Genomic DNA, 9,926 nt, shown 5'->3' with positions numbered 1-9,926 from the left:
AGTGAATGATAAGGGTCGCTGAATGGGTTACGGTTTGGGAGGCTGCGCTGTTCGAGATTTCTTGATCATACGAGGCATGCTTTCGCTTCCGGGCGAGCGGTCAGAGATGTTACAGAGCGCACGGTGAACAGCCACAACGATAGACCGAGCATCGATGCTTCATGCAGTCAGGATGGAGGAGTTTGTTACCGAGGAAGATGAGCCATGGTACGACCAACGGGATTTGGAGCAGGGTGAGTAGACTGACACACCATTGTTGTTACTTTGTAGCGGTTGTGGTTATATTTGTTGCAGGTTTTGTTTAGCCTTGTATGCGAATCATTCCGATACAATAAAAACATTCCCAGCAAAAAGCAGCTGATGCTGGCTACCGACCTCATCACTGTCATTTAATGCAACAACCTGAAGATGTATCAAAGGATGCTAATTGACCCCTCAAGAAAAGAAGACAATATTATTGACATTGTTCATTTGAAGAATATATGACATGTTCCGCAATTTTAGCTCGATATACAAGCGTGCGTGTCTGGAACGGACTACTGTCTTCATTGTCGATATTATCCTTGATATGATCAAACTGAAATGTTCTGATTGCGCTCATGCACTTTAAAGACGTACCCCACACCCCAAGTCCCATACATTTGAGAATGAGGCGTGGGATCCATCGAAATTCTGCTGTGGGTTTCACCTGTCAGACCATGTTACACTCTGTTATTCTCTCGTGTGTGTGTGTGTGTTGCTCTCTGACACACACAAGCCTACTTCCATTTATCTCATTTCCACCTCTGTGTATAGTCACTGCTCTAGACTTCCCCTTTATCCATTATCGAGCTCTTTGCCAATTATTCTGATCTTGTCAGTGACGTGTGTGTTCTCAGAATAACCCTGCTGTCTGTCTGACTTCACCCTCCATCTCTCACATCATATATGATGAACGGTCACGTGCCATCCCTCTGTCCTCGGTTATTTTCCTCAAGTCACCAAAATGCTGAGTTGTGGTTCCCACTTGCATGGGGATGTGCTGGTGAGGTATTAGGTGATGGAGCCTGACATCAGGCTGACAGACTGAGAGATGATTTAAAACAAGTGGGATATTCAAGGAGACAACTGGTTGACATTCGCAAGATTCTGTGGAATTTTGAACAAAGATCCTATGCAGTTGCAATCTCTGAGTGAGGAAAATGTCAGTTCTGTTTTTTGTTTTTTTACTGGCTAGACTGAAGAGACAGGACATTTACTAACCTCATGTCTGTGCTCTGATAAATCATAGGGATCAACAATGGAGACGCTCCCAAAGAATCTGTTTGGAGATGCTTGTTGAAAAGGCACATAATACACACAAACGTTTCCATTCACCCAGGGCTTAGTCTGATAATACATCCCTCCTATAGAGTGACACACCCCTTTGTATCTCTTCCTCAACTGTTTGATTTAGTTAACTCAATTGGACCCCATCGTCTTCCTCCACTAATGGCTAGATAGACATAGATGAGGGCCTGTGTAGTCTCTGCTCTCACTCCCTCTGTATTGATCTGTCCAGAGCAGCGTCTCCCACCTCTGGTCTTATCCCCATATTTCGAAACAGAATGGGAAAGAAGCTATTGTTTTAGCATTTTAAATGTCCCCACAAGTTATGATATAGGTCAAAGCCGTATTTTCCTTGCAATCAGTAATTGTAAAGGGTAAGGTTGGTATATTAGGATAGTAGGCGGTGTGAGTTCCAGATGGTGGGATGAGGTACAGTATATGTCCTTCCCCAGCCCTCGTCCTCCACATCACCCAATTGACTGATGACTTCAGAGAATAAAAGCAGCTTTGCGTCTCATCAGTGTTTCCCTGGTCAGGGTTTGGGAACCAGGTGGGTCCTGCTGGTCTGCAGCCAGCAGCAGGCTCGATCTCATCTCACAGCGTTTTCCAAAATGGAGAGTCGGAGCATTAAACCCAGCTGGATGATCTGTTTAGGGGGGCCTCAGACATGGCCTCTCAGACTGGGATCAGAGATTTCAGCCTGGGGGTTAGAGGGATTTGAGGTGACACGGCATGTAAAATTGTAATAGTACAGTTTTAGCATGCTGTTCCAACCTAGGGAACAGCATGCTAAAACAGCCAGCAGCATACCACCCTGCATACCACTGCTGGCTTGCTTCTGAAGCTAAGCAGGGTTAGTCTTGGTCAGTTCCTGGATGGGAGACCAAATGCTGCTGAAAGTGGTGTTGGAGGGCCAGTAGGAGGCACTCTTTCCTCTGGTCTAAAAAAATATCCCAATTCCCCAGGGCAGTGATTGGGGACACTGCCCTGTGTAGGGTGCCGTCTTTCGGATGGGACGTTAAACGGGTGTCCTGACTCTCTGAGGTCATTAAAGATCCCATGGCACTTATTGTAAGAGTAGGGGTGTTAACCCCGGTGTCCTAGCTAAATTCCCAATCTGGCCCTCAAACCATCACGGTCACCTAATAATCCCCAGTTTAAATTGGCTCATTCATCCCCCTCCTCTCCCCTGTAACTATTCCCCAGGTTGTTGCTGCAAATAAGAACGTGTTCTCAGTCAACTTACCTGGTAAAATAACAGATAAATATAAAATAAAAAGGGGTCATATTGTATTTGCTATGGTCTATTTCCACTCACTTTCACACAGAGTGAATATGTGATTATTATGGAAGTGATCTGTTTTCAGGTCTGCTCACCTATTGCACTCAGTGGTCATAATCATCAGCTCAACATGTGTATCCTGTCTGTCCAGGTGGTAGGGTATGATGTCATAGTTGTAGCAGCTGGTGCAGTGTGGTTGTGATGTGCTTCACTAGATGCTATATGAGTTATACACATCCGAGGGCATAAGGATGATTCATAGCCACACGTGCAGAAGGCTGCAGTGCACATGAGCTGTGTGTGTGCCAAGGTTGCCATGGGGAGATGTCAGTTTCAAAGTGTCATCGCTTTGTCCTGTTACAATTCTTGTTATTCACTTGTATTCAATGAAGTGGGTACACGATTTCTCTTATTTACCGGGATATCTCTTACCCTCTCAGCAAACTCTGATTCTTATCCGTTTGCCAGCACAAACAACCGTTGTGCGGCAGTGTTTTGATTAAGGCACAACCATAAGATTACATAACTTTTAAGCTTAAGACAATGTGTACCAGGCACTTTTGTGTTGGTCTGTGTTGTACTGATATATTTGGAATGCTCGCTCTATTGTCTCACACACAAGAGCTGGTACTGTTTATAATACAGACCCTTATCACTCTTCTAGTTCTCTCTAATGGTCTGTCCATTGTGTTAAAACAGGAAGATATGGTAGCCTACAGATGAGCTAATTACATTTTTAGCTACAGTACCAGTCAAAAGTTTGTAGACACCTACTCATTCAAGGGTTTTTCTTTATTTTTTACTATTTTCTACATTATAGAATAATAGTGAAGACATCAAAGCTATGAAATAACAAATATGGAATCACGTAGTGACCAAAAGTGTTAAACAAATCAAAATATATTTGAGATTCTTCAAAGTAGCCACCCTTTGCCTTGACAGCTTCGCACACATGGCATTCTCTCAACCAGCTTCACCTGCAATGCTTTTCCAACAGTCTTGAAGGAGTTTCCACATATGCTGAGCACTTGTTGGCTGCTTTTCCTTCACTCTGCGGTCCAACTCATCCCAAACCATCTCAATTGGGTTGAGGTCGGGTAATTGTGGAGGCCAGGTCATATGATGCAGAACTCCATCACTCTCCTTCTTGGTCAAATAGCCCTTACACAGCCTGAATGTGTGTTTTGGATCATTGTCCTGTTGAAAAACAAATGATAGTCCCACTAAGTGCAAACCAGATGGGATGGCGTATCGCTGTAGTCATGCTGGTTAAGTGTGCTTTGAATTCTAAATAAATCACTGACCGTGTCACCAGCAAAGCACCATTACCACTCCTTCATGCTTCGTGGTGGGAACCACACATGAGGAGATCATCTGTTCACCCACACAGCGTCACACAAAGACACAGCGGTTGGAATCAGAAATCTCAAATTTGGACTCATCAGACCAAAGGACAGATTTCCACCGGTCTACTGTCCATTTCTTTTGTTTCTTGGCCCAAGCAACCCTCTTCTTCTTATTGGTGTCCTTTAGTAGTAGTTTCTTTGCAGCAATTTGACCATGAAGGCCTGATTCTCGCAGTCTACTCTGAATAGTTGATGTTGAGATGTGTCTGTTACTTGAACTCTGAAGCATTTATTTGGGCTCCAATCTGGTGTGCAGTTAACTCTAATGAACTTGTCCTCTGCAGCAGAGGTAACTCTGGGTCTTCCTTTCCTGTGGCGGTCCTCATGAGAGCTAGTTTTATCATATCGCTTGATGTTTTTTTTGACTGCACTTGAAGAAACTTTCAAACTTCTTAATTGTCCATATTTATTGACCTTCATGTCTTAAATTAACGATGGACTATCATTTCTCTTTTCTTATTTGAGCTGTTCTTGCCATAATATGGACTTGGTATTTTACCAAATAAGGCTGTCTTCTGTATACCACCCCTACCTTGTCACAACACAACTGATTGGCTCAAACACATTAAGAAGGAAAGAAATTCCACAGATTAACTTTTAACAAGGGACACCTGTTAATTGAAATGCATTCAAGGTGACTACCTCATGAAGCTGGTTGAGGGAATGCCAAGAGTGCAAAGCTGTCATCAAGGGTGGTTACAATAAAGAATCTCAAATATAAAATATTTTGATTTAACACTTTTTTTTTTTATTACATGATTCCAAATGTGTTATTTCATAGTTTTGATGTCTTCACTATTATTCTACAATGTAGAAAATAGTAAAAATAAAGAAAAACCCTTGAATGAGTAGGCGTCCAGACTTTTGACTTGTACTGTACGTGTTGAAGACGGGCCTCTTGTCCTCTGCCTCTGTCCCTTTTGAATTGTTAACTCCTGTTGCCATTCATTGCATTATCTCTGATACACACACACACACAACCACACAGCTACTGCTCCAGACAGCCATACTATAATTCAACTCATGTTCCTTAGATGTGTACTGTGCAGCAGCATGGTGTTCCCCACTGTTGTGTTCCTGTTAGTGCTGGCACAGTGCTGATTTAAAATGCTGCATTCATGTTCTGTAATGGAGGTCAATTGTTCTCAGTTTAACACCACCTCTCCTCCTCCCACTGTACTGTCATGGGCTCTGAGTAGTGGGGCAGGCATGTTGGAGCCAGGAGCCAGCACAGCTCCCCTCTTCATCCTTACTCTCAGTCCAAGTAGGCCTCGTCACTGCAGCACCCGATGAATAATGGATCCATCAAGCTGCTGGTGGAAACCAAGTGACTCGCTGCCCTTATCCCTCCCAGGTCTAAAATGGGATCATGTTTGTATGTGTGTTTATTTGTGGAAATGTCTGTCAAAGCAGATTGAGAGCAAAGATGTGCTGGAGTTGATTGGTTTCTGGGGAAAATTTTAAACAATCTTGTTGTGACAATAAAGATGTATGTATAGCAACCAGTGCAGCTAAAACCTTTACGCTTGTATGTACAGACTGTACAGCCGCTCTTCTTTTTGGAGTTGGGTAATACGAACTAAGAGGGATATCTCTGTCATTCTGATCAGGAGTAATGGTAAACGAGTTCTGAGATGACCTGTATTGGTGTTTTGCCCTGTGTAATCCAGACGGAACCTAGTTAGCACAGGCTTTCTCCCTTATCCTCCTCCTTTCCCCTGCAGTCAGACTCCATTTTCGTGAGCTGATATTGGCAGAGATCACAGAAGCTGGTCTTAGTCAGAGAAGATGGAGGATTACATGTTTTTTTACTCCAGCAGGGGGAATTGAATGAGGGGATTTTCTCTATTGCTCGTTCTGATTTAATTTGAATGAGGGGGCGAAGTCTTAAATTCATCACTTTAAGGAAAGCCAGAAAGCATTGCATTAATGGAGTTAAAACATTCCATAATGATCCAATGCAACACTTTAACTGAGCTGGGCTAATGCAGCAACTGCCAATATTACTGGTGGATGAAATGTGAATGAAAGAGTTAACATAGTTGTTTTTCTGTATCCAGACCAGTACTCTCTCGACCTCCTCTCTGTCCCCTCACAGATCTGCACCTGGCAGCTGAGCTGGGGAAGACCCTTTTGGAGCGCAACAAGGAGCTGGAGGACTCCCTACAACAGATGTACATCAACAATGAGGAACAGGTGCAGGAGATTGAGGTATAGCATCATACCACTTTCACTATGTGAGTGTGTGTACATGTCGTGATTGATGCTGATGTCATGAATGATCCTGCAAAGTGCCCTGCCCTACCTCTTCAAACCGTATCTTAAATGATCCTCCTCATCACCTTGACCCCCCCCCCCCAAAAAAAAAACAGCACTTGATCCCTCCCCCCTTTCTAGCTCTGACTCTACTGATAGCTACTTTATTGAGGAAACATTTACTTTCTATGCCTTTATGTGGTTGTCCCACCTAGCTATCTGAAGATGAATGTACTAACTGTAAGTTGCTCTGGATAATAGCGTCTGCTAAATGACTAAAAATACAATTAAATGTTGAATTGCTGAGAGGCCATATTGTCAAGCATGGCACCGGACTGGTGTGTTAGCTAGAGTGTGTGGGTTTTAAACTACTGACAGTGCACTTCATGATCCTGCAAAGTGGCTCTTCTCTCTAGGCTAGCACAATTACATTCTCCTTGATGCACCATCAAGCCAATTAAACCCTGCAGAGCTCTGATAGGAGTGGAGCAGAGTGCAGCTGCATGAGAGAGGGATAGCGAGCGTTTGTTTACTTAGTGTGCAGCTGTGTGGGAGAGGGGAACCCACTGACTCCTCTGACTCTGAGCCAGATCTGCCACCTCATTAGACAACAAAGACTGGCCTCCTTATTAGGCAACAACAAAGCTGCCTGCTAATGGCCGACTCAACCAATCACACACTTTAATCTGCTGGAGAAGAAGAATAAAGGGGATCCACACTTGTTTGTGTAGTCGGGAATTAGGAAACTGTGATGCTATTTTGCTTAACCATCATGGAATACTGTCATATCTATGTGACTGATTTAAAACATTTTTTACAGCAATCTCTTGCATTGGGCGTGTCTCAATAGTCTAAAACGGCTTCCTCTCCTCCTCTCCATCTGCACTGATGTAACCTATAGATGTCCAGTTATTTTATATCCGTTTTAGACTCTTTAGATTTGTCTCCTTGTAAGGTCCATGTCTTCATTCACATGTCTATTCCCCCTGCAGTACCTGTCCAAGCAGCTGGAGATGCTGAGGGAGATGAACGAGCAGCATGCCAAGGTCTACGAGCAGCTAGACGTGACGGCCAGAGAGCTGGAGATCATCAATGAGAAACTGGTTATAGAGAGCAAGGCCTCGCAGCAGAAGATAGACAGGTGAGGGTTAATACTCTCCCGAGTGGTTCTCACTGCTATGATCTACAATCTGAGCATTCACTCTATGTAAGACTGTGACCATGACCTCTTTCTTCATGGTGTTTATACCAAGGATTTGTAAGAAATATTTGGTTTAGTATTAACAAGCTTAGTTCTTGAATGGTTCCTACTGGTCATAGTAAATGAATGCGTCTCACCTTTGTTTTTGTAACACAGGCTCAGTATAGTCACGGTACAGTATTGTACATTATGTTGTGATGCAAATAAGATTTAGTCCACTTTCGTGTGTGTGTGTGTGTGTGTGTGCGCGTGCGCTTACAGGTTGACGGGTACCATGGAGACACTGCAGGCTCAGGTGGATACCATGACAGCTCGTGTGGAGGAACTACGTACACTAGAGAAGCTGAGGGACCACAGAGAGGAGCGGGAGCGACGCAAGACTGTCCACTCCTTCCCCTGCCTTAAAGAACTCTGCACTGCACCAAAGTACAGTAAAGAGCAATGCTCTATGTAGTCTCTCTCAAAAGTCCAAAGTACTGTATGTGAAAATATGCTGAGTACATTTGACAAATGACCTGAATGTATGGTGTTCAGATTACATAAGAATGCAATCACTCTGCTGTATCCTTGTGCTCCTCTGTGTGGTGTATCGCTCTCCAGGTATGAGGATGGCTTCCTGGTGGCCAACCCCGGCAGTGTGGACCTGGTGTCTGAGCGTGAGCGCCGGCCGCTGGACGAGGAGAACGAGCGTCTAAAAGGTGTGGTCTCCTCCCTGAGGTCCGCCATGGTGGCAGAACGGGGCCGGAGGGAGGGGGCAGAGAGGGAGTGCACAGCTGTGTTGCAGGAGTTTGAGCTTATGGAACAACGCCTCCTGGGTGCTGAGGGCTGCCAGCTGCGAGTGCAGGAGCTGGAGGCGGAGCTACAGGAGATGCAGCAGCTGAGGAGGTCACGGGTCTGTCTGTTGGATGAGGGTCTGGAGCAGACCCTGCTCAACAATGCCCCCGAGACCGACACACCCGAGGAGGGACCGGGGCAAAAGGAGGGAGGGGAGGGGACGGGGGAGTCTGGGGGGACAGGAGGAGGGGGGCAGCAGGGAGGCCCCGTGAGGAAGAGCTGCAGTGACACGGCGCTCAACGCCATCTCGGCCTGCGACGCCTCTGGCAGGCGACAGGGCAGCTACGCAATCCACGCCAACGGCGTGCGCAAGAGGGGCATGTCCATCCTGAGGGAAGTGGACGAGCAGTACCACGCCCTGCTGGAGAAATACGAGGAGCTGCTGGGGAAGTGCCGACGCCACGAGGAGGGCATGTGCCACGCGGGGGTGCAGACGTCACGCCCTGTCTCCAGAGACCCCTCCATGAAGGACTACAGCATGGCCACCCCCGGCCCCTCAGCCATGGCTGCTGCACCCCCCACCCCGCCCCAGACCCCCTCCACCCCAGAGGCCCTGGAGGGCATCAGCCGGCAGGTAGACCAGGTGGACAAGAGGCTGGGCCAGAACACCCCAGAGTACAAGGCCCTGTTCAAAGAGATCTTCTCCCGCCTGCAGAAGACCAAGAGTGAAGTGAACTCCACCAAGGGAGTCCCCAAGGGTAGAAAGTCCCCACGGGTTGGAAGTCCTAAGGGAAGAAAGTCCAAAGACAAATGAGCTGCTTTCGTGATACTAGTGAACAATACCTCTCCTGATACTAGTGAACATGCACTGAAAACAATGGGTACAAAAGCCACAGATTTTCTTTCAGAATTAGTTTCTCTTTGTTTGACCGTGTTTGTTCAAAGTGGTCACTTGATGACAGGTTACCTGTACTTCTGCACTGGGGAAATGATACAATCTACTGTGGATGATCCCTCAGCTGTTTTATCCATCTCTCTGGATACTGCCACGTTTTACCCATCTCTCTGGACACTGCCACGTTTTATCCATCTCTCTGGATACTGCCACGTTTTATCCATCTCTGGATACTGCCACGTTTTATCCATCTCTCTGGACACTGCCACGTTTTATCCATCTCTCTGGACACTGCCACGTTTTATCCATCTCTCTAGATACTGCCACGTTTTATCCATCTCTCTGGATACTGCCACGTTTTATCCATCTCTGGATACTGCCACGTTTTATCCATCTCTCTGGATACTGCCACGTTTTATCCATCTCTCTAGATACTGCCACGTTTTATCCATCTCTCTGGATACTGCCACGTTTTATCCATCTCTGGATACTGCCACGTTTTATCCATCTCCCTGGATACTGCCACGTTTTATCCATCTCCCTGGATACTGCCACGTTTTATCCATCTCTCTGTGTAACAGTATAAGTTTAGACCGTCCCCTCGCCCATACCCGGGCGCGAACCAGGGACCTTCTGCACACATCAACAACTCACCCACGAAGCGTCGTTACCCATCGCTCCACAAAAGCCGCGGCCCTTGCAGAGCAAGGGGACCTACTACTTCAAGGTCTCAGAGCAAGTGTTGTCACCGATTGAAACGCTATTTAGCGCACACTGCTAACTAAACTAGCCGTTTCACATCCG

General features: G+C 46.0%; 1 protein-coding gene across 1 annotated transcript; it reads left to right on the top strand.

Annotated features, from left to right (window-relative positions):
* Nucleotides 1-138: 138 nt before the first annotated feature.
* LOC139421425 (cerebellar degeneration-related protein 2-like) lies at nt 139-9,905 on the top strand. The gene is made up of 5 exons (XM_071172305.1): nt 139-233; nt 6,095-6,207; nt 7,245-7,393; nt 7,715-7,879; nt 8,054-9,905. Exons 1-5 carry the CDS (start codon nt 155-157, stop codon nt 9,039-9,041), a joined length of 1,494 nt encoding a protein of 497 aa, XP_071028406.1. The 5' UTR covers nt 139-154; the 3' UTR covers nt 9,042-9,905.
* Nucleotides 9,906-9,926: the final 21 nt, after the last annotated feature.

This window comes from Oncorhynchus clarkii, chromosome 12 (genome assembly GCF_045791955.1).
Source record: "Oncorhynchus clarkii lewisi isolate Uvic-CL-2024 chromosome 12, UVic_Ocla_1.0, whole genome shotgun sequence".
In the NCBI taxonomy this organism is placed as follows: Eukaryota; Metazoa; Chordata; class Actinopteri; order Salmoniformes; family Salmonidae; genus Oncorhynchus; species Oncorhynchus clarkii.
Note: the sequence above shows the minus strand (reverse complement) of the source record. Positions and strands in the feature narration are given on the sequence as shown.